This window comes from Syngnathus typhle, linkage group LG16 (assembly GCF_033458585.1).
Source record: "Syngnathus typhle isolate RoL2023-S1 ecotype Sweden linkage group LG16, RoL_Styp_1.0, whole genome shotgun sequence".
Taxonomy (NCBI): domain Eukaryota; kingdom Metazoa; phylum Chordata; class Actinopteri; order Syngnathiformes; family Syngnathidae; genus Syngnathus; species Syngnathus typhle.
In genome coordinates this window covers 7,778,479-7,800,673 of record NC_083753.1, presented here as the reverse complement: position 1 = coordinate 7,800,673, position 22,195 = coordinate 7,778,479, and the positions used below count along the sequence as shown (strand labels likewise).

The 22,195-nt window shown below is 49.0% G+C and overlaps 6 protein-coding genes across 9 annotated transcripts; 5 read left to right on the top strand and 1 right to left on the bottom strand.

Moving 5' to 3' along the window:
• Positions 1-89: 89 nt before the first annotated feature.
• nenf (neudesin neurotrophic factor) lies at positions 90-1,267 on the top strand. Its single transcript, XM_061300518.1, has 4 exons — positions 90-255; positions 326-386; positions 755-858; positions 1,015-1,267. Exons 1-4 carry the CDS (start codon positions 112-114, stop codon positions 1,189-1,191), a joined length of 486 nt encoding a protein of 161 aa, XP_061156502.1. The 5' UTR covers positions 90-111; the 3' UTR covers positions 1,192-1,267.
• A 285-nt stretch (positions 1,268-1,552) lies between these two features.
• On the top strand, positions 1,553-5,516 carry ezra (ezrin a). Of its 3 annotated transcripts, XM_061300435.1 has the most exons (12): positions 1,553-1,677; positions 2,628-2,711; positions 2,993-3,088; positions 3,155-3,429; positions 3,496-3,579; positions 3,655-3,801; positions 3,994-4,090; positions 4,160-4,454; positions 4,514-4,674; positions 4,748-4,840; positions 4,914-5,153; positions 5,214-5,516. In XM_061300435.1, the coding sequence occupies exons 1-12, from the start codon at positions 1,666-1,668 to the stop codon at positions 5,376-5,378; spliced, it is 1,749 nt and encodes a 582-aa protein (XP_061156419.1). In that variant the 5' UTR covers positions 1,553-1,665; the 3' UTR covers positions 5,379-5,516. The 3 variants fall into 3 exon arrangements, with proteins under 3 accessions (XP_061156419.1, XP_061156418.1, XP_061156420.1); XM_061300434.1 differs by having other exon boundaries at positions 4,914-5,516; XM_061300436.1 differs by lacking the exons at positions 1,553-1,677; positions 2,993-3,088; positions 3,155-3,429 and having other exon boundaries at positions 2,653-2,711.
• A 5,148-nt stretch (positions 5,517-10,664) lies between these two features.
• kcnk3b (potassium channel, subfamily K, member 3b) lies at positions 10,665-13,151 on the top strand. The gene is made up of 2 exons (XM_061300476.1): positions 10,665-11,124; positions 11,218-13,151. Exons 1-2 carry the CDS (start codon positions 10,842-10,844, stop codon positions 12,054-12,056), a joined length of 1,122 nt encoding a protein of 373 aa, XP_061156460.1. The 5' UTR covers positions 10,665-10,841; the 3' UTR covers positions 12,057-13,151.
• marc1 (mitochondrial amidoxime reducing component 1) lies at positions 13,114-14,992 on the top strand. The gene is made up of 7 exons (XM_061300483.1): positions 13,114-13,516; positions 13,641-13,811; positions 13,878-14,040; positions 14,106-14,249; positions 14,377-14,438; positions 14,584-14,655; positions 14,736-14,992. Exons 1-7 carry the CDS (start codon positions 13,266-13,268, stop codon positions 14,860-14,862), a joined length of 990 nt encoding a protein of 329 aa, XP_061156467.1. The 5' UTR covers positions 13,114-13,265; the 3' UTR covers positions 14,863-14,992.
• A 436-nt stretch (positions 14,993-15,428) lies between these two features.
• stx11a (syntaxin 11a) lies at positions 15,429-18,294 on the top strand. 2 transcript variants are annotated; one of them, XM_061300496.1, is made up of 3 exons: positions 15,429-15,555; positions 16,142-17,036; positions 18,159-18,294. In XM_061300496.1, exon 2 carries the CDS (start codon positions 16,148-16,150, stop codon positions 17,033-17,035), a length of 888 nt encoding a protein of 295 aa, XP_061156480.1. In that variant the 5' UTR covers positions 15,429-15,555; positions 16,142-16,147; the 3' UTR covers position 17,036; positions 18,159-18,294. The 2 variants fall into 2 exon arrangements, with proteins under 2 accessions (XP_061156480.1, XP_061156479.1); XM_061300495.1 differs by lacking the exon at positions 18,159-18,294 and having other exon boundaries at positions 16,142-17,087.
• Positions 17,154-21,867, bottom strand: fbxo30a (F-box protein 30a). The gene is made up of 4 exons (XM_061300419.1): positions 21,652-21,867; positions 20,506-20,885; positions 18,877-20,412; positions 17,154-18,808 (listed from the first exon to the last, which is right to left on the bottom strand). Exons 2-4 carry the CDS (start codon positions 20,878-20,880, stop codon positions 18,605-18,607), a joined length of 2,115 nt encoding a protein of 704 aa, XP_061156403.1. The 5' UTR covers positions 20,881-20,885; positions 21,652-21,867; the 3' UTR covers positions 17,154-18,604.
• Positions 21,868-22,195: the final 328 nt, after the last annotated feature.

Here is a 22,195-nt window from a genome sequence, read left to right as displayed (position 1 = left end):
CACATTTCCTACATTTACCTGAACCTTGAACGCGCCATTGACCATATATAGAAGCAATCAGGAAGTGAAGTATTTCCGGATCCGGCCAAAGGAACCAAACAAACAATAGCCATGGCAACAGCAACAAACTCCGTTTTTGTGCTGCTTGTGGCGCTATTACATTTGTCATTAGCAGACAAGTTAAAGTACAAGGGCTCTACCAAACCCGTCAGGTTATTCACCGAGGAGGAGCTTCGGCGGTACGATGGCAACCGCGTACGTACAACTTAATTGACCAAAGGAATAAGAAAATCTACAGCCACTCAAATGTATGTCACTGTCACAGGAGGGCGAGCCCATCTACATGGCAATAAAAGGGGTGGTGTTCGATGTCACTAAAGGAAAAGGTGCGGAAGAGTCCACACTGGGAGTACTCAGTTTATCTATCACGTCAAGGTCCAATAAAACACACATTTTGTCATATTTGTCGTTGTTTTAAAAGTTTAGTTTGCAAAAAGAAAAACAATACTATATATACTAAATTCTATACGTATTAAAAAAAAAGTTTTTGTCTCTTTTTCTGAATATTTCTTTTTATGGTATGTTCCAAAAAATTGAAAGATTTTACTCCTGATACTAATTTGGAAGCTAGAAATTCTGCAAAGCATATATATATTTTTTCAATTTTAGGTTTAGTTACTGATATTGTGTTTTCATTCATTAGAATAATAAAAGGCCAAAACATGCATTCAAGTTGAATTTTCTCTCGTTTCAGAGTTTTACGGCAAAAACGCTCCATACAATGCTCTGGTGGGTAAGGACTCCACTCGAGCCGTGGCCAAAATGTCACTCGAGGCACAAGACCTGACATCGGATATTGTGAGTTGCGCAACTTCACCCATTGTTGCCCCATTGTCCAGTTTACTCACCTCTTTATTCAATATTTGTTAGCACTGAATGACTCAGACAACAGCACTTAGGAGCCAGACTCGCTTTGCACCCCACCCTTGGACTAAATCTCTTTTTCTCCATCAGTCGGGCCTGTCGACAGAGCAGCTTCAATCCTTGGAGAACATCTTCGAGGGCACGTACAAAGCCAAGTACCCCATCGTGGGCTACACCGCCGCACGGATCCTCAACCAAGACGGGAGTCCCAACGAGGACTTCAAGCCTGAGGACCAGCCGCACTTTCACATCAAAGATGAATTTTGACCTCATCTTTCTACTTGACTTTGCCATTATTAGGTTGATGCTCTTATGATTGAATAAAAAAGTCTTGAAATTGTCATTCATTTTTTTTTCCTAGTAATGCTTGAATTTACATTTCACGTACTCAGCAGATTTACTGACAAGAGACAATTCTCGATAAGCGTCGGTCATTGCGAAGCTTCAGCACGTATAATCAGCTCGTCAGGTTTACGTCCCGCGGCTCCGATCGAAGGTCACCTTCGTTTTGGGCGGACGTCTCCTACTTGTTTGCGCGATAGTAACTAAGTCAAAAGCGCTACGTCAGAGGCCCCGCGGTTCAAAGGCTACACGCCCTAACCCTCCTACATTGGGGGCGAGCCAGCTAGCCACAACCCAGCCGTCTTCTTTAGCCGGTGGACGCTCCGCTGCTTCCTCAGTCCTCCCGGGAAACACCCTACTTCCTCCTTCTACTACCGGACGACCATCACCGCCGCCAAGATGCCCAAAACGGTAAGAACGGAACTTTTATAATTCAACAAATACAAAAAAAAGTTGGCTCTGTGATCAAGCCCAAGAATTTTTTTTCCCCCCTTCTTGGGTTTTTACTTATTAACCTCAAGTAGGACTTGCCACACACTTTCCAGTCTGTATAGAATTTGTGAATGTCAAATAGTCTTGTCACTCATTTGTCACCTTCAATAAAATAAGATCCTAAGTTTCGTTAGATATTTATTCATTGTGACGCTCCTCTGAGAATGTCTTGGCCGAGAGGTCACGTTGATGTCAAGTTATGAGTCACCTTGCAGGTATTACTCACCTTGGATAAATGGTCACTTAATGATGGATTTTTTTTTGTCTCGTGATTTGGAATGATTAACTCAAAGGAATCTAAAGGTACATATGCAGAGCTGAGGTGAAGATGGGAAGAGTTCCACTTTTTGTTGCCCAACTTCCACTGGGTTTATCTTTATGACAGCCTGCCCGGGGCGTGCGTTAGCGCAAGTTCATAAAATCGTTGTGTAAGCGAAACCGAGGCGGGGTTAATCACATGATCTTTCTTATCTTCATTATTTGTCGTTTGTAAGTCTTTTTAAATTCCTTACTTTGTGACACAAGCAAAAGGAGAAGAGACAGGAAAAAGAGGCTAACACAAATGGCGGCGGGTTGTTATTAGCGACCGCTACGCTATTTTCGACCGGTGACCGCAGTCCAAAGTCGAATGAGATAACGAGAAATTATGGCATATGACTAATCAACTTCCGAGTTAAAAGGAATATTTACAGTTTTCTTTGAATTTCATTCGGAATAATCACTATCTCAAAGTTGAGGTCAATGACTTGTGTGTTTTGGCGTTTGAGGAAGGCGCCCGGTTTGAATATTGACATCAGGAGGCGCGTATGAAAAGACGATTGGCAAAGAGTGTCACTGTGTCACGTGACCAAACGACCTTTCCTCTGCAGGTCAACGTTCGCGTCACCACCATGGATGCTGAGTTGGAGTTTTCCTTCCACCCCAATACTACTGGGAAGCAGCTCTTTGACCAGGTTGGAGGTCTCCAGTAAAAAAGAAAAAATATTATCCGGGAAAAATGATCAATTAATTTATTATTATTATTATTATTATTATTATTATTATTATTATTATTATTATTATTATTATTATTATTATTATTATTATTATTATTATTATTATTATTATTATTATTATTATTATTATTATTATTGTAAAGAAAAAAATGACATGGACTGATTTTTTTTTAAAAACATTTATAACTGCTGAGGGGACACTAATATTAAATAATAATTTTTTATATATTTTTTTTTAGGTGGCCAGGACAATTGGACTGCGTGAGATTTGGTACTTTGGGCTTCAGTTTGTCGATGGAAAAGGTTTCCTCACCTGGCTCAACATCGACAAGAAGGTTCTTTTTTTGCCAAATCCAAAGCGTTACGATTTTCACCGTGTAATCATACGGGTCCGTCCTCAGGTGATGTCCCAAGACGTGCGCAAGGAGACGCCGCTGCAGTTCAAACTGCGTGCCAAGTACTACCCGGAGGAAGTGACGGAGGAGCTCATCCAGGACGTGACGCGCCGGCTCTTCTTCCTCCAGGTGAAGGAGGACATCCTCAACGACGACATCTACTGCCCGGCCGAGTCGGCCGTGCTCCTGGCCTCCTACGCCATCCAGGCCAAATTCGCCGAGTACAAGAAGTCGGAGCACCACACTGGCTACATGTCCTCGGAGCGTCTCTTGTCGCGCAGGTTAGGGAACGCGGGGACGCTTGAAGAACACGAGCGTACCAGATCCTAACCCGTTAACTTCCTCAGAATCCTGGAGCAGCACAGCTTGTCCAAGGAGCAATGGGAGGGTAAGATCCAGGTCTGGCACGAGGAGCACGGATGCATGCTCAAGTAGGTCAACTCCAAGATCATGCATGTCCCTAAAATGACTCATTTACTGAAAAATATTTTTACATCCCGCTGCAGGGAGGAGGCCATCCTCGAGTACCTGAAGATTTCTCAGGACCTGGAGATGTACGGCGTTAACTACTTTGAGATCAAGAACAAGAAAGGCACCGACTTGTGGTTGGGCGTGGACGCCCTGGGGCTCAACATCTACGAGAAGGACGACAAGTGGGTTCCTTTATTTGTGTGTTGACAAATTGTCGTGCTGACACACACACACGCCGTCATCGCACAGACGGTTATCGACCTCCTCTTGCGTTCGTTTGGCGAGGTCGTTGAACTCTTAGTTGTGACTCTACACCCCAACGTGCAACCTTATGATGGCCTGACCAGTTTTATAGTAATTTTTTTTTTTTCCAGAATGACTCCTAAGATCGGATTTCCCTGGAGTGAAATCCGGAACATTTCCTTTAACGATAAAAAGTTCAGCATCAAGCCCATCGACAAGAAAGCTCCTGTAAGTACTTGACGCTAGCAGAACCATCACAACGTGATCACCTGACTTGATTGTCGCCTTCCCGTTAAGGACTTCATCTTCTACGCGCCTCGCCTGCGCGTCAACAAGCGCATCCTGCAGCTTTGCATGGGCAACCACGAACTGTACATGCGCCGCCGCAAGACGGACACCATCGAGGTGCAGCAGATGAAGGCCCAAGCCAAGGAGGAGCGGCTTCAGAGGAAGATGGAGCGCGACCAGCTGGAGAGCGAGAAGAACCGAAGAAGGGCCATCGAGTTCGAAAAGGAGCAGATGGAACGGGAGAAGTACGACCTCATGACCAAGCTCCAGCAGTACGAGGAGACCACCAAGAGAGCCGAGAGAGGTTCGTGGGTTCCCACTTGGGAAAAAGTGCCTCGTGTCAACGATAATTCCGCCTCGCAGAGCTCCAGGAGCAGCTCGACCGGGCCGTTCGGCTGGAGGAGGAACGGAGGAAAGTGGAGCAGGAGGCGGCCCGGCTGGAAGCCGAGAGGATGGAAGCCATCATCGCCAAGGAGGAGCTGGCCAGGCAGGCTGAGGACCAGATGAAGAGCCAGGAGCAACTGGTGAGCTCCTGCTATAGCTCCTTAGGTTGCCTTCAGTCAGCAGTTTAAAACCTTCCCGCGTCTCTTTCTCAAGGCCACCGAGCTGGCCGAGTACAGCGCCAAGATTCTGCTGCTGGAGGAGGCCAAGAGGGTGAAGGAGGAGGAAGCGGACACGTGGCACTGCAAGGTGAGACACCAACAATGGTGAGAAGGATGAAGACGTCATTGCAATACCTCAAGTGCAAGTTCCCTGTCCATAGGCTAAAGAGGTGGAGGAGAACCTGATGAAGACGCAAGAGGAGCTGCGTAACGTGATGACCGCCCCCGCGGCCGCCCCCGCCTCCTCGTCCTCCTCGGACAGCGAGAGCGACCACGAGCACAGCGAGGAGAACAGCAGCTACAGCGCCGAGCTGCACTCGCAGGGCATCAACGACCACCGCCGTGAGGAGGACAGGCTCACCGAGGCGGAGAAGAACGAACGCCTGCAGGCCAAGCTCAAGGTGAGTTGTACTTTACAGGTCCCTCGCTCGCATCCTCTGACGCTCTTTGACCTCTTTCAGGCGCTGAGCTCGGAGCTGGAGGAGTCCCGCGAGCAAAACAAGAAGACGGCCAGCGACCTTCTGCACGCCGAGAACACGCGCGCCGGCCGAGACAAGTACAAGACGCTCAGGCAGATCCGCATGGGCAACACCAAGCAGAGGATCGACGAATTTGAGGCCTTGTAACGGCGACAAAGCCAACCAAGCACTAGAACGGCACACTTGTGAGCGTGTCTAAAAGATGAATTGAAATCCTTATTTTATTTTTATTAACAGCTTCATTTTTGAATCTCCTCACATTCAAATTAAACTTGTTCCAGCTTCTTTTATTTGTCATTGCTTTTGTTACTGGGATAAAAAAATAAACTGACGCTGCTGGGCTTTTCATAACTCCTGATTTAAAGTCCGATTTAATTCTGAATTGAATTATCTATCGCGCGCCGTTTTGGGAACGTTGCGCACCAAGCGGAACGTTGCGCACGAAGCACGGCAAGTGTGGTAGATTGGAATCGAGCACTCGGTGCTCGACTGTGTGGTCTGTCTGTATTGAGAGTCGGGGAGATGTTGACTGAGCGGGCAGTAAAAGATCGACTTGTACTGCATCCTTGCCTCCGTGTATTATTGGTGAAACAACCAGTAAGCAACCCACGGTTAGTGACAACACTACAACAGTGTATCAGAGCATAAAGCCACAACATGGTGTCAGAAGACGGAGTTACGGAGTAAGTCAAGGACAGTATTCAACACGTGTTGACCGAAGATAAGCGGCAAGCTAACGGGAGCTAACACAGCCGACATGGAGCAGTTCAGGCCACCGTCTCCGCTGATAATCACGGGGAACCTCGCTGAAAACTGGCGCAGGTGGGAGCAGCGTTTCCAGCTCTATATGGTTGCTTCTGGCGCGGTGGATAAAAATGAGGGGGTTAAAATTGCCATCCTGCTCCACACTGTCGGCGAAGAGGCGCTGGGAGTGTATAATACACTTGCCATTACCCCAGAAGGGGAGGAAGCAACGATGGAGGAAGTTTTGGAAGCATTCAGAGGCTACTGCAGTCCACAAAAGAACGTTGTTTTTGAACGCCATCAGTTTTGGTCACACACAATGTCATCAGGAATATCGGCGGACAGATTCATCACAGAACTACGTCAGAAGAGCAAGAACTGTGAGTTTGGAAGACATGAAGATGACATGATAAGGGATAAATTGGTGTTCAGCATTAGTGATACCCATCTGAAAGAGAGACTGTTACGTGATAATGCACTTACTTTACGCAGAGCAATGGAAACATGTAGATCAGCAGAACTCGCCAAGTCACAAATACAAGCGATGCAAGCGTCACCTGTTGTCCATGATGCCTCAGTGGATGCGTTAAATAGAGCAAGAGTGCAAACGCGCAGCTGGGACAAGAACAAACCAAGCTACAAGAAGCAGGTAATGACTGTGTGCCGTAAATGCGGAAACAAGCACGAGCCTCGTCAATGCCCAGCTTACGGCGCTGTGTGTCATAAATGTGGAAAAAATAACCACTTTTCAAAGGTGTGTAGGGGTGGCTATGAGAAAAATAGCCATTGTAAGACAAAGACTGTAAACAATTTAGAAAAAGAAATGGACTGTTTATACATAGGCATGATTGGAAATGGAACCAAGAAAACAGCACACCAAACAAAGGACACTGTATGGCGCGAAACAGCCACGATCAGAGGTGTTGCAATTGACTTCAAGCTGGACACTGGTGCTGACGCTAATGTGCTGCCCAGGCAGCTATACCAGCAGCTACCAGGTCCCGTTCAGCTGCGTCCAACAAAGACTATGTTGATAGCTTTTGGAGGGGCACGCCTGACAGCAGATGGTGTTGCATCTTTAGAATGCAGAACGTCTAAACGCAAGGCTGTGCTGGACTTCCACGTGAGTAGCCAAGCAGACAAGCCAATTCTAGGAGGGGAGGCTTGTGAAGAGCTGCAACTGGTGAAGAGGATGGGGTCGCTCGCGGCAAAGGCTCCACAACAACAACAACCGCCAGCCACCAAAGAGGAGCTACTACTAAGATATGCTGATGTATTCACAGGATTGGGGGAATTTCCTGGAGTTCATCACATACACGTCGACCCCAGCGTCACTCCTGTGATTCACGCATGCAGGAATGTACCCCTCTCCATCATGGATGCGCTGAAAGTGACAATCAGAGACTTACAAAACAGAAAAGTGATAACACCGGTGAATGAACCAACAGAATGGGTGAACAGTCTTGTTGCCACTAAGAAAAAGAACGGGTCGCTGAGGGTGTGTTTGGATCCTTGCAACCTGAATGAGGCAGTCAAGCGCCAGCATTACTCCATTCCTACTCCTGAAGATGTGCGCAGCAGACTGGCTGGAAAATCCATCTTCTCCATCTTGGATGAGAAGGATGGGTACTGGCAGATCAAGCTAGATGAGCCATCATCTAAGCTCTGCACCTTCAACACGCCGTGGGGACGCTTTCGCTTCCTCAGGCTACCATTTGGGATTAAGTCGGCCAGTGAAGTCTTTCAACAAAAGAATTGTGAGACCTTCGGCGACATTCCAGGTGTGTACGTCATAGCAGACGACATGATTATAGCAGCATCGTCAGAGCAAGAACATGATGAAATCCTGCAGAAAGTAATGGAGAGAGCAAAGTCTGCCAATGTGAAATTTAACAAAGACAAAATCCAGTTCAAAGTGAACACAGTAAAATATATGGGACACATCATCACGGCAGCAGGACAGAGGGCTGATGACGCCAAGATCAAAGCGATTGTCGACATGCCGACCCCGGACGACAAACAAAGTCTCCAACGCCTGCTGGGAATGACAAAATTCCTGGCGCAGTACATACCAAATGAAGCCTCACTCACGGCACCCCTCAGACAGCTGCTAAAGAAGGACGTAGCATGGCAGTGGTGCCCACAGCGCAGCACTACAGACGCTGAAGTCTACCCTCACACAAGCGCCTGTTCTGAGGTACTACGATCACAAGCAGCCGCTGACTCTGCAAGCAGATTCCTCAAAGGATGGGCTGGGAGCCTGTCTGCTGCAGGATGGCCACCCGGTGTGCTATGCATCAAGAGCGCTCACGGACACTGAAAAAAGATATGCGCAAATCGAGAAAGAGTTACTTGCCATAGTGTTTGCTGCTAAAAGGTTTCACCAGTATGTTTACGGAAGAACAGTAACAGTGCAGTCTGATCACAAACCTTTGGAGGTCATTGTGCGCAAACCACTGAGCAAAGCGCCAGCACGGCTGCAAGGGATGCTTCTACAACTACAGAGGTATGATTTGAATGTGACATATACACCAGGCAAACACATGTACATCGCGGACACGCTCTCACGCGCCACAGCGTGCAATGACAGTGGCAATCTCAATGAGAACCCTTGTGATGAGAGAGTTGTGTATGCCTTGGAAGCCACAGACGCGTTGAGTAACGAAACACTTAGCCAGCTGAAATCAGCAACGGCAGCAGATGGCGTGTTACAAGCTGTATGTGAGAGACACTTGAAGGGTTGGCCCATGAAAAAGAAAAGTCTGGACAGTAAACTACACAGTTACTGGCCAATGAGGGACAATATCAGCATCGTGAATGACATTGTGATGGTCGGAGACAAAATCATAATACCCGAGTGCTTCAAGAGAGTGATTTTGGAGAAGCTGCACCTTGCACACCAAGGCGTGCAGCGTACTAAAGCTAAAGCGAGAAAAGTCCTTTACTGGCCTGGCATGACACGAGACATAGAGACAATGGTGGAAAAATGTGTGCAGTGCCAGCAGCTACAGCCCAGACACCAGGCTGAGCCACTCATTCCACACCAGGTTCCTGAACTGCCATGGATGAAAGTTGGAGCTGACATCTTCGAGCTGCATGGTCAGTCATACCTGCTGTTGGTGGATTACCTGACAAAATATCCAGAAGTGCTCAACCTGACTGATAAAACAGCTCGCACGGTGATTCAGAAGATGAAGTCTGTCTTTGCCAGACATGGGATACCTAAGGAGGTAGTGAGTGATCATGTCCCATTCGCCAGCTATGAGATGCAGTCATTTGCAGCTTCATGGGAGTTCAAGCTCACACACTCCAGCCCAGGTTTTCCCTCTTCAAATGGAATGGCGGAGCGGGCCATAAAGACGGTAAAACACGCGCTGAAGAAAGCAGTGCAGACTGGCACTGACCCACATCTAGTGTTGCTGTCGCTGAGAAACACACCGGTGACAGGACTAAACCTGACACCTGCACAAATGTTGATGGGTAGAGTCCTGCGCAGCACACTTCCATGTTCCAGTGCTGTGCTGAAACAGTCATCCCCACAGCATATTCTCGAAAGAATACAGGACTTGCAGTCCCGGCAAAAGCAACACTACGACCAGCGTGCAAAGCAACTGCCAGTGCTGACCCCAGGAGACACGGTGCACATGCAGACGCGACGCGGCTGGGAGCCAGCGGTTGTCATCAGGCAGCGAGATGAACCACGCTCCTACACTGTACAGACACCGGCAGGGAGGACACGCAGGAGGAACAGGCGACATCTGAGAAAGATACACCCAAGCCTGTTCAAAGACTCTCACCCTGATGAACATTTGGACTCTGAGTTTCAACATACTCAGGCTACTGCAACAGTGGACTCACCACCACTGGAACCGGTACCACGCAACCCTTGTCCTGTGCCTGTGGACAGTATGCCCACATGCTATACCAGGAGTGGCAGAGCAGTTAGGCGCCCTGCCAGGTACACTGAATGACAAAGTGATGTTGTTACTCAATGTTAAGAAAGAAAGTGATGGAGAAATTAAAGTGTGGATGTTTTGTGTTTATCGTGAAGTGTTATAAAATGTTATAGGTTCGGAAGGAAAAAAAAAAAGATTGTTGAAAGCCATTTGGGTTGTTGAAACATGATTTGTTTGTAATTGATATATGCATGTCGAAATTGTGATCAATGTTGATACCAAAGAGTTAAGGTAACCGATACTAGATAAGCTACTTCTCAGTTGGAAAAGAGGGATGTGGTAGATTGGAATCGAGCACTCGGTGCTCGACTGTGTGGTCTGTCTGTATTGAGAGTCGGGGAGATGTTGACTGAGCGGGCAGTAAAAGATCGACTTGTACTGCATCCTTGCCTCCGTGTATTATTGGTGAAACAACCAGTAAGCAACCCACGGTTAGTGACAACACTACAACAGTGTATCAGAGCATAAAGCCACAACAGCAAGCAAATTCGGTGAATGGCTTCCCCACCAAGCTACTCAAATTGAAGCATTAAGAAGAATGGAAGTCAAGACAAAAAAAAAATTAGAAATATTAGCTGTTGTGAAACTGAAACGGGAGTGTCCTTCAATATTGACTTTGACTATTCGGTAAGTAGCGCGCAACTTGCCAGACAACCTGCGGCGTCAATATTTGCTCTTGCTCTCCTCTTCCTCTTCGTCTCCTCGTGTGGGGTTGCCCACTCTGCGTGTCATCCACAAAAATAGACGCTGATGACAAACAGTCCGGTGACGTGTATCGGAAGGAGAAGGAGAAGAAGGAGAGCTCCGGTGGCGCGGCAGCGGTGCTGCCCGGACGCTCACCCCGAATTGCAGAGCTCTTTTGCGGGCGCTTCGCCCTTCCCTCGCCCCCCCCCCCCCCTCCTCCTGAACCATGAAGCGGCAGAACGGCCGCACCTTGGCGCTCATCGTCAGCATCCTCACCTACCTGGTGGTGGGCGCCGCCGTGTTCGAGACGCTGGAGTCCCGTGAGGAGCGCGGCCACAAGCGGCGGCTGGAAGTGCGGCGCCAGGATATGATGCGTAAATTCAACCTGAGCCGGGACAACTTCGACGAGCTGGAGCAGGTTGTCGCCCAGCTGCGCGCGCACAAAGCGGGCGTGCAGTGGCGCTTCGCCGGCTCCTTCTACTTCGCCATCACTGTGATCACCACCATAGGTAAGTGAGGAGGGGAGGCGGAACCGGGTTTGGAATAGCATGGTCGGGTTTCAACTTTTAAGTCGAGCTACGCTTTGTGTCGATCTCCCGCAGGCTACGGCCACGCGGCCCCGAGTACGGACTCGGGAAAAGTCTTCTGCATGTTCTACGCCCTACTGGGCATCCCGCTCACCCTCGTCATGTTCCAGAGTATGGGCGAGCGCATCAACACGTTGGTCCGCCACCTGCTCCACCGAATCAAGAAGTGCCTGGCCCTACGCCACACCGAGGTCTCCATGGCCAACATGGTGGCGGTGGGCTTCCTCTCCTGCTTGGGCACCCTGTGCATGGGGGCGGCCGCCTTTTCCCGTAGCGAGGGCTGGAGCTTCCTGCACGCTTTCTACTACTGCTTCATCACGCTCACCACCATCGGCTTCGGCGACTACGTGGCGCTGCAGCGGGACGACGCGCTGCAGAAGGAGCCGCGCTACGTGGCCTTCTGCTTCGTTTACATCTTGACGGGCCTGACGGTCATCGGCGCCTTCCTCAACTTGGTGGTGCTGCGGTTCCTCACTATGAACGCCGAGGATGAGCGAAGGGACGCCCTGAGGCAAGGGGCCCCGGGGAACGCCGGCAAGTCCGCTTCGGAGATGGCGTGCCTGGTGCCGCCCGCCGCCTCCGCGCCATCCACGCCTAAAGATGTCTACAGGGAGGTGCTGCACTTCCAGACCATCTGCTCATGCCTGTGGTACCGCAGCGAGGACAAGCCATTAGGACGCTCCCACGCCGTCCCCCAGGAACTGGGCTTTTCTAACGCTTACCCGCCGCGGGACAGGACACGTTACGTCGAGACGGCGACCACGGGTTGCGTGTGTACGCCGCGCCGGCGCTCCAAGAAGCGCCTGGACATTCTCTCGCCGTTACGACTATTTATTAGGCGCAGCTCCGTGTAGCGGACAAAAGTCAACTTGTGGTGCTAAGCAAACTAACAGGTAGTGAACTTAACATCTGGACAACCAACTTGAAAGGAGAATGGTGTGCCCCGAATGGAAACGATACAAGAACGATTTGAAAAGGGGCCACAGAAGGACTCAAAAGAAACATCCAAGTGATGAAGTAACATTTTCAATCATCGCAATGGTTGCTCAACAAAAAAAAAATTAGCCACATAGTTGCACTGAAGTTAAATCACAAAGTAATCATCGTTCCCGAAAAGACAAATAGGGGGGGGGGGGGGGGTAAGTAGTAGATGCTAAGGGCACTATTTTTAGCGACTATCTTTAGCGGCGGCTGCATTGGCAGATGGGGAGGGGCTTTGCCATGTTAGCACAAAGGATAATTAGCAAGCTGTCAATCACTGCCGCCAATAGACCATAATTAGAAAAGTCCACTTTAAGCATAGGGACACTTGACATCATTGTTTATTCCTAAAAATGAGTTTCTTTGTAATCGACGCAATGTATAGAAGCTGCTGCATTTGGAATTCTGACCCAGGTCCAGTTCCGGGCGATGGTGCTATAAACAACACAGCACAATGACATGGGAGTCGTACGACAACTCTCCGCCACTACATCGAGGCTCGCGAGGCCTGGCAGGCCGCCCGCGAAGGCCGCCTTCGGCCATTAAACCATCGACAGAAGGAGCATCCGTTGGACAAATCCCTGTATTGAACCCCCGCCGGCCGAGCATCTGCTGTTTGTGCATTGGCAGCCGATGTCACTTTTCCATGTCAGAGCCCAAAAATAGTCCCCCTGAGAAGGTCAGCCTCCATATTGAATGCACCATCGGGTCCCCGAAACGGTGGAGCTATTTTAAATGTACCTGGCAACACTTTGCTGAACCAGCACACCTTTTTGTGTAGCTGCCACGTGATATTTTTCTTCTTCCACAGCCAATGTCGCATCATTTTGGGCGTGTTATTGATGATGACAAAATGGCAAATATTCAACTGGACGCTGATAAATGTTATTTTAATAATGCTTATATTTTTTAGAGCTATATATATGATCATTATTTTATTTGGATTAATAAATCCTCCTATGATATAAGAGTGTTTTGAGTAGCAAAAAACTTCATCAAGGAGCGATGATAAAACCGACTGTCTTTGAACGTTACACATTTAGGTCCCCCGCGGAAGTCCAAAGTCCGAGCGAACTTCCAAAATGGAGCCGACGGTGTCCGTGAAAGTTTTTTTGTGCAAGAATAAATCGACGCTGCTGGTCGGCGGTGCAGCCGCCGCGGTGTTCGTGGCTTTGGGTGTTGCATATAAATACCTGCGGAGGCCGGTGACGCGTGTGCGCGTGGGCGTCGTGTCGCAGCTCCTTGTCCACCCGCTCAAGTCCGGCAAAGCGGCGTCGGTTCCTCTCGCCGAGTGCCTCAACATAGGCCTCAAGTGCGGGCAGATGCAGGATCGGTAAGTTTGGGTCACCCTCCAGACTGACTGGCCGAATTGAAAACCTCAAAAAAAGTTACATTTATCTTGTTTTGGGAGTTAAAAATCTTTAAATTCTTAATTTACTCAAAAAATTTTCCTGCAGCCACTGGATGGTAGTGACGGAGGATGGCCACATGGTGACAGGCCGCCAGGAACCTCGTCTGGTTCTGGTCTCTTTAACATGCGAGGGAGGTGATGTGGTCCTGAACGGGCCCGAGATGTCTGAGCTGCGTTTCCCCATCAAGCAGCTCGATAACGCCGTCATGGACTGCAGGTGCGGCGCTATTTGAATAGCATCGTCGCTACATTGATGACTCAACGGGGACTTTTGTGATGTCAGAATGTTTGGTGGTGACATTCAGGGGCGGGACTGCGGCGACCAAGCGTCCCGTTGGTTGGTCCGCTATCTGAAGGCGGAAAAGACCTTCCGCCTGGTGCATTTTGAAGCCCACATGAAGGCCAGGAGGTCTGTGGATTCCGAATCGCTCTTCTCCCCACATGAGGTCGGTTGATAACCACTGACAATTCCGAGCCTTTTACAAACTTTCTTTTTGCGATTGCGGTCCAGGAGGTAGCGTACCCCGATTGCGCCCCGGTTATGCTCCTGTCCGAAGCGTCCGTCAAGCACCTGAGCGGGAAGCTGAACAAGGACCTGACGGTGGAGCGCTTCCGGCCCAACATCGTCATCGGCGACTGCGAGGCGTTTGCCGAAGTACGACAAGGCTGTTTCTGTGCCCGAAATGGGAAAAGTCATCATGTGCTATGGAGGCGGAGAACTAATTTTACTCACGACTCAACTGGCAATTTTTTTTTTTCTGTGTGTGGGTGTGCATGTGCAGGATTCATGGGAAGAGATCCAGATCGGTAGCGTTCGTCTGCGGCGGGTGATGTCATGCGGGAGGTAATTTATTTTTTTTGCTTTCAAGTTGACAGCAAATGTTGATTTTATTCCATTCTGCCTGTCTACATGTGTTGCGCCACTATTTGTTCAAATGTGACTCACTTGCGAAAATGATACAATTTAATGAATTCATTTTTTTTTCCAGGTGCATTTTCACAACAGTGGACCCCGAAACTGGAATCATCAACAGAAAGGAGCCTCTTGAAACGCTGAAGAGGTAAGAAACTCTCGTTCGGAGATACATTTTGTGTGTGAGTGTGTTTTTTGGACGATGGTTGTCTGGTGTCGGCCGCTCAGCTACCGCCTGTGCAAACCCGACGAGAAGCACATCTACAAGTCGGCGCCGCTGTTTGGACAGCTGCTTAGCGTGGAGAAGACGGGCGTGATCCAGGTGGGCGATCTTGTCTACAAAATCAGTCGATGAAAAAGAGGAGCCATCAACAATCCAATGACACTCAGAATCCATTTTAGAAAAGATCTCCCTCATAACCTCAATGTAATATACTGTATAGTTTATGCAGAGTAAAATAAACACTTTATCACATCTTCGATAAGGGTAAATGTTATTTTTCGTCGCAAAAAAAGGAACTGCTTGAAATTTGTTTGTTTGCTCCCACTTTATCTTAAACGCTGTGAGGTATTTGCAAACGGTGTAAACAGGAAATTCTACAAAGAATCCACAAATAAATCCAGCAAAACTGGATATATTAGAAATAAATTGGCATTTGGGGTGGAAAAAAAACTCGTAAGTCGGTAATGATTGTATTGTTTCGTTGACGTCCGAAAACAACGTCCATTGACTATGAATCTCGCGGGATTTGTCTCCCCCTGCTGGCCGTTAAAAGAAGACAAGTTCAACTTTTTTTTTTTTTTACAACTACTTTATTTTTTACTTTATTTTATTAAGAAAATATTGATTCAATTCGATGATGACGTCAACGCTCGCTGTTGTCGCGTATGCTGTATAAGTAATAGAAAAAATCTAAAAATAAAACTCTGGGTTTATCTTCCGCATCCTTGTTGAGTGCGCGCATGTTGAAACGCGCTCGCGTGTAACGGAATCTTCAAAAAGAGGAAACCAACACCGAGTGACTTGCTGCGGCCGAAGAGAAGCAAGGTAAGACAACCATTGAATTCATTTTTATTGTCATTAGCCATTGTATTCTATTGTCCGCTAAAAAAGAAAGAAATACACGTGACTGGATGGATGGATGGATGGATGATAGGATAGAGATGGATGGGTGGTTCAGATAGATAGATAGACAGACAGACAGATATAGATAGACAGACAGACAGATATAGATAGACAGACAGATATAGATAGACAGACAGGTAGACAGACAGACAGATAGATTATTCATATTTGATGTCCTTGTGAAGTGTCTGTATGAATTGAGGAAGTTCAGTGCAGTAATCAAGTCATCAAGTAACTCGTCAGTTTCCTTTTCAGCTGATGCTCACAATTACTCAGCATTGGTCACCGGAAATAATTCATATATAGAAATGTTGACATGAACAAGAGCCACACAATGTCGATCAATGTGTTGCCGTTTACAGAAAGTTTCATTTTGGTCTGTTATCAACTCTAGCATCTCAACATTAAGCTAGCATTTTTTAAGTTATGCTTTAGCCATGTCAATCACCTGACCTTAACCCGATTGAGCATGCATTTCTTGAAACATCTTTGCTGAATTATCACTCAGGACAAGATGATCGACAGACTGAGCAAGCTCCGCGCCATTGCATCCAAGCCTCCGGAGGTGGCGGAGTACAACCTGGAGGTCAACGAGGGCGACCCGGAGCAGAATGAATGGGGTGTGCCGCTTTTCAGCGGCCAGGAAGCTATGGAGGGCATCCACAGGGAGGTTCAGGTCATCAGGAAGGAGATCCTGCTCCTCAACATGGATGTCAAGCGTCTGGGCAAGGAGAGCAGTCGGTTCCTCACCTCGGTGCGGCGCTTTAGCAGCATCAAGAGAGATGCCAACGCTCTGGGGCGTGCCATCAAAACCCGCGGGGAGGCGCTCATGGCCCGGCTGGAGACGCTGGGAAGGATGAGCGAGGAGCTGGCCCGGGTGCACGGCGACTCCTCGGTTGTGGCCCGCGTGGCCCGATGCCAGCACGCAGCGCTGACTGGGAACTTCCACCAGGCCATGACGGAGTACAACCGCGCAGAGATGGAGCAGCGGGCGAACTGCACGGCCCGCATCCAACGGCAGGCGGCCATCGTGGGGAAGGAGGTGACCCGGTGTCAGATCGAGGAGATGATGGAGACGGGCAAGTGGGACATGTTTGTGGGGGACGGCCTGCTGATGACGGCGGACGTGCGCGGCGCCCGTTCGGCGCTGAGCGAAATCGAGAGCCGGCGGCGGCAGCTGATGGAACTGGAGGGCCGCATACGAGACGTGCGAGACCTCTTCTTCCAGGTGGCGCTGATGGTCGAGGAGCAGGGATGCAAGGCGGACCAAATCGAGGCGCACGTGTGCGGCGCCCGGGACTACGTGGTTGCCGCCGGTAAGCACGTGCGGCAGGCGGTCAAATACAAGAAGGCGAACCCTTGCAAGAAGATCTTCTGCTGTTGTTTCCCCTGCTGCCATTGAGGTGAACTATAATCTCAGAAACAAATCTCAAAATAAATTGGGATCAAATCTAGTTTTGCGGTTTGCGTCCATCAGTTTGGATTTTAAATAATGGTTTCAAGCCATCAAACCAGAGTACTGCATGGTGAGGCCTCTTTATTGTTATTAAAACGCTTGAAAAGCTGGCAACCTGTGGTGAACGCACACTTCACAGCTGGAGTGAAAACAGAAAAGGCTTGTGAGAACAAGTTACAAATACAAACAAAATGTAGCTTCACACTTCAAAACAAAATGGCCGTGCCTGAGAACTGAACACTATTAATGGATTTGTCACCGTCGGACAGAAAGCCACAATTTCCTGAAATGTTTTAGAAATGTGCGGCTTCCACTTGACGGTCTACAAAAAAAAAAAAAAAGTCAGAAACCCACATGCATAATAATAAAACATTTTACAGTACATGCTTCAAGTGCAAATTCAAAATTCACAAAAATAAAAATATTCATCTGGATGTTACAGAGGCAGTTTTTAGAGTACCAAGAAAAGTTTAAAAAAAAAAAAAAAAAAACACACTCTTTCAGTGACATTTAAAAACATTTCTCACCCCAAAGTAGATATTAAAATCATACAGTAAATCTGTTCATGTCAACACTGCAACAAACCGCTACGCTATTTTAACACTGAGGCCTCGTTGGAGTTAAAAGCAAAACGGCCTTACCTATTCTTTCGTTAGACGTTCGTAAAACGTAAAGTGAGATTAGCATTGTTTTTTTAATTTTAGCAATTATTTTCCGAAAGGGGCCGAAATTCCAAAAAGTCTGTGTAATTTAAAAAAAAAAATCATTCAGTAAAAATAAAATAAAATCAAACATGGGATATTTATTTTGACCCATCATACATTCTTTTGGCTACCAAAATGTTTTTAACACGCCCTAATTTGTAATTTCATTTCTTATGGTGACACATAATCTCAATCTCACTTTACCCTTCGTTCTCGTTCCACGTGTGAAACGTCGCGCTCTCCCGTGGTTCACTATTATCCATGTCCCCGTACCAGCGGGTGCTTTTGTTTACTTCCGACGCTTACCATTTGATGCTTTACATTCACGCTTTTTTATCTTTTTTAATTCCCTGCTACATTATCAGATTGAAGACGACCGACGGTGGCCGGCCGCTCCCCGCCTTCAGTTTAGCGTGCCAGCGCAACTAGCTTCGAGGTAACATCGCCGAAGTGTGATGCCGTCAAATATTTTGCAGATATTCGGTCGGTGTCGCCGTGTCGAAATAAAGCCGCGGCGGCTACGTCCTCCGCACAGTGCTGACTTCGGTTTGCTAGAAAAATAAACGTCGGAGCGTGAGATTATTTACACAACAGTGTAACAGTTGTGGGTGTGCTCATATTTCGGGGAGTGGTTCAGGATGTTTTGCTGTAAACACTTGAGTATGGGAAGCCATTTGAGCCTCGATTCCATCTTCCGGTTTTGATCTGGACGGTCTGAAAATCAAATCAAACCTCACGCCGGATCTCGAGAACATGGAATAAATGGTCAAAGGGCTTTCCATGGGGATAAACGATCTTAACGAGGAGGAGTTTAGGCCACGGGCTTAAGCACGGAGCGTAAACAGCGGCCCTCCTTGGTTAGCTCGCGGGTGAAACACATGCAGGGCAGCGGGATGGCTTCCTCGCGCCGCGCCACCGTGTTGAACTTGCACTTCTTCAGGTGGTCCGCCATGCTGGTGATGTTGGCGAACTTCCACTCGTTCACCGTGCCGAAGGCGGTGCTGAAGCGCCACACCTGTGAAGAAAGAAAACGGAATGAGAAGTTCCGATTTGAAGTTGAAACGCTTGACAAGGAACGCCAACCTTGTCTGTGATCTGCCACGAGTGCGAGCCGTCCTCCTTCCGCTTCTTCTTCCACAGCAGGACGACCATGCCGCGCATCTGGAGGAGGCTGGCGCACACGTCCCTCATGGTGCGTGACGTCCTGGACAGCTGACACAGGCTGAAGCTGTCCAGGAAGCTGGCCATGTGCTGCAGCAGCTCGAAGGGCAGACCGCTGAGCTGGTCGCATTTGGAGCTCAAGCGCGGGCGGAGGCCTCTCGGCGGCTTGTCCGAGTTTTTGGCGGGGAGGCCCGGCTGCACGCCGAAGGAGCCCAGGTGGCGGTCGTGGATGATGCGGAAACCCTGCACCGACGGGCAGAAGCGTCTCTGCGAGTAGGTGCAGCCGTAGTATGCTAGGGGGCAGCGTTGCTCCATCCAGCCGTTGAGCCCGGCGTGGATGTCGCCGTGCACGTTCTTGAAGTGCGAGGAGAACTCGTCGCGGCGGAACAGCTGGCCGCACACAAAGGTGAACATGGAGCGCTGCTTAGTTTGGTAGCGTGCCACGCATTCCAGCACCAGGTCCAGGCGCAGAGTGTGGAAGGGGCTGGGGTTGGACAGCTGCGGACTGGCGTGGTCACACGCAGACGCCGACGCGATGTCGCCCACCATGGTGTTGGTGGCCAGGATGGCGGAGGGGAAGGAGAAGGTCTGCGTGCCGAAGTCGATGTGGTAGCCGTCCACGAAGCGGCTGTCGGAGATGCCGCGCCCGCCCGGCGAGTCGCCCAGGCAGAAGAGCAAGGCGGCTGTGATCAGGTCGATCCCGTGCAGACCCATGGGGTCGTCGGCCACCTCCAGGTCCGACGTGTCCACCGCCTTGTCTTCCATCTTGGCGCGGAAGAGGTAAGGGTCCGAGAACAGCGCGCGGCGGCCGTTGAAAGTAAACATGCTGATGCCACGCAGAACCTCCACGTTGTGGAGTTTGCGCTCCAGGCACCGATACCTGAGCTCGCTGGGTAGCTGGTGCAAAAAGTTGTTCCTCACCTGGTCTGAGAGGAGGAAGGGGATAGGCGCGGCCAGCGGTTCCGCCTGGGGGTGCGGCAAGACGGCGGCGGGCACGTAGTCCCTTGGCGCCTCAAGCCACACAGGCTCCGGCGCCTCCTCCTCGGCTGGGTCTTCGATGGCATCCTCCTTGTCCTCGAAGAACAACTCCACAAAATCCTCGTCCTCCTCCGGCCAAGCGATAGCGCCGTTATTTCCAACGGCGCCGCCCACCGCCCCCAGTTCGCACTCAGAGTCCGAGTCGCTCTCGCGCATGTCCACGTTCTTCCCCGCGGCGCCGTTTTCCCCGTTCAGACCGACGACGCCCTTGGAGTGCGTGAGGATGTCCAAGGCGGCCGCCAAGCTCCGGCTGGTCTCCACCGAGGCTCGGTACAAGTCGCTGTACGGCTCTTCCTCCATCTCCACCGCCCCGTTGGTAGCCTCGACGCAGGGAGGCGTGACCATCTTGTCCTTGTCCCCCTTGCCGTCCTTGGACACAGTGGTTGTGACCTTGAGGGACTCCAGGAGCATGCGCTGGTCCTGCAGGTACAGTTTGGAAGGTGTGGAAAATTTTCGGCAAACTCCCTGAAGGTTTCTGCTAAATTTCCAGCCAATTGAATTTTGCAACCGTACCTGAAGGGCCAGTGCCATGTCCAGCTGCTCCACCTCATCAAAGTCCCGGCTCAGGTTCTCGTAGGACTTGCGGTCGGCGTAGCTGACGGGCCAGCGGTTCCACTCCATGGTGCAACACACGATGCTAGCAGGGCAAGTCGCCAGGTGCTGCGCCATCTTGGCCCGGGCCACGGCAAAGGGGCAGCCGAAGCCGCTGTTGAGGCACGGCAGGCGCTCGTACGGACACAGCAGGCGGTGCTCGGGCAGCTTGCACGCGTGGAAGACGGCGCCGCACACCAGCGGGCAGCCGATGAGGTCACAGGACAGGCCCGCCTCCGGCCGCACCATGCACCTCCGGTTGATGCATTTAAGGCAGTGCGGGTGGAGACCTTCCATCTTCTCTGAAAGGAGATGGGGAACAACCCTGGAATTCACATTTGACGGTGGAGATTTTTTTTTTCTTTTAGAAAAATGTGCATTTAAAAAAAAAGGACAATAATTATTTTTCATTTAATCAAATAAAGGAGAATTTTTAGAAGGTATAATGAATTATAAATCAGACACGATTAGTTACGTAAAGTTTAGTTTTTAAGATTTGGTGGGGTTTCTTCTGGCTGCTGGTCCTTACCCAATCCTTCTCCCCATGTGATTTCAATAACACGCCTTGTCAACATATTGCACATACGTACACGTGTGTTCCATAAACAGAGTGCCTGCGAGTGTTTACTAAAGCAACCGTGTTATGTGTCGCAACGACGCTATTTGGTTACATGGAAACTCGCCGGTTCTTCCAAACTGACCCTCCTCCACCTGTTGAGGCAGTTTTTCTTTAAAGGTATTTATTTATCAGGAAAAACACATCGGCTTTTGATGGATGAACGGCTCAAGATTATTTCCATAATCCATCACATGAGAGCTGCTGATCATATTTGTATAGCAAAAGGCAGCTAAAAACGAGCCAGTCGTACCAACTAAAACAATAAATTCACTTAATTAAAAAAAACAAAGCGTGACAACACTTGGAGGTTTTTCTATGCTAATTAACATTCCAATGTTAGGACAAAACAGGAGGCTAAAAAAAGACAAGTTGTTAAGAGTTTGCCGGACAAAAGAACAACAACACGGCTAGCTGTTAGCCCCCCGAGGTTAGCCGTTCAAACAACTTACCCGGAATTTCGACGCGTCGTTTGGGATCGTAACAAGTTTTTAGTGGATATATGTCAGCCTCGTGTGCATATAATGCGGTGCCGACAGCTAGGCGCACATATCTGGGGGTGTATTTAAAGCCCCCTGTAACTACCGAGTGAGTGCGCTAAATGTAGCCGCACTCTGTTCTTCTTCGCCGGGATGGAACTGCACGACTTCTTTGGGGCGCTGCGCTATGACGTCACCACGCATATTACGTGTAGGTGTTTTCCACCAATCATATTGCCTGGATACCTACACGTCGGTCTCAGTTTTTATACGTTATCTTCAAACATATTTCATGTATTTAATGTTTTAGGGTAATCCCCGCTATGTTAATCTTTAAAATTCGTTTTAAAAAAACGTTTTTGTATTTTCTGTCTTTCTGTCAGGTTGTCGCGCAGTGAGCACAGAACAATGAACAAATCTGAAGTTTCTGGTCCTGATGGGGTAAAGTGGCGTACTAACTTTGAGATGACCATTTAAAATATGTACTGCATTAATACAAAAACAATATTGAAGTTCA

Coding starts and splice junctions, on each gene's coding strand:
- fbxo30a (XM_061300419.1), bottom strand. CDS start 20,880: ATGGAAGGTCTCCACCCGCACTGCCTTAAATGCATCAACCGGAGGTGC. Junction 20,413..20,505: donor ACATGGCACTGGCCCTTCAG/GTACGGTTGCAA, acceptor CTGTACCTGCAG/GACCAGCGCATGCTCCTGGA. Junction 18,809..18,876: donor CGTGGCAGATCACAGACAAG/GTTGGCGTTCCT, acceptor CTTTCTTCACAG/GTGTGGCGCTTCAGCACCGC.
- nenf (XM_061300518.1), top strand. CDS start 112: ATGGCAACAGCAACAAACTCCGTTTTTGTGCTGCTTGTGGCGCTATTA. Junction 256..325: donor GGCGGTACGATGGCAACCGC/GTACGTACAACT, acceptor TCACTGTCACAG/GAGGGCGAGCCCATCTACAT. Junction 387..754: donor CGATGTCACTAAAGGAAAAG/GTGCGGAAGAGT, acceptor CTCTCGTTTCAG/AGTTTTACGGCAAAAACGCT.
- marc1 (XM_061300483.1), top strand. CDS start 13,266: ATGGAGCCGACGGTGTCCGTGAAAGTTTTTTTGTGCAAGAATAAATCG. Junction 14,041..14,105: donor CGCTCTTCTCCCCACATGAG/GTCGGTTGATAA, acceptor ATTGCGGTCCAG/GAGGTAGCGTACCCCGATTG. Junction 14,250..14,376: donor ACTGCGAGGCGTTTGCCGAA/GTACGACAAGGC, acceptor GTGCATGTGCAG/GATTCATGGGAAGAGATCCA.
- kcnk3b (XM_061300476.1), top strand. CDS start 10,842: ATGAAGCGGCAGAACGGCCGCACCTTGGCGCTCATCGTCAGCATCCTC. Junction 11,125..11,217: donor CACTGTGATCACCACCATAG/GTAAGTGAGGAG, acceptor GATCTCCCGCAG/GCTACGGCCACGCGGCCCCG.
- stx11a (XM_061300496.1), top strand. CDS start 16,148: ATGATCGACAGACTGAGCAAGCTCCGCGCCATTGCATCCAAGCCTCCG.
- ezra (XM_061300434.1), top strand. Junction 3,802..3,993: donor ATCTACGAGAAGGACGACAA/GTGGGTTCCTTT, acceptor TTTTTTTTCCAG/AATGACTCCTAAGATCGGAT. Junction 4,675..4,747: donor TGAAGAGCCAGGAGCAACTG/GTGAGCTCCTGC, acceptor CTCTTTCTCAAG/GCCACCGAGCTGGCCGAGTA.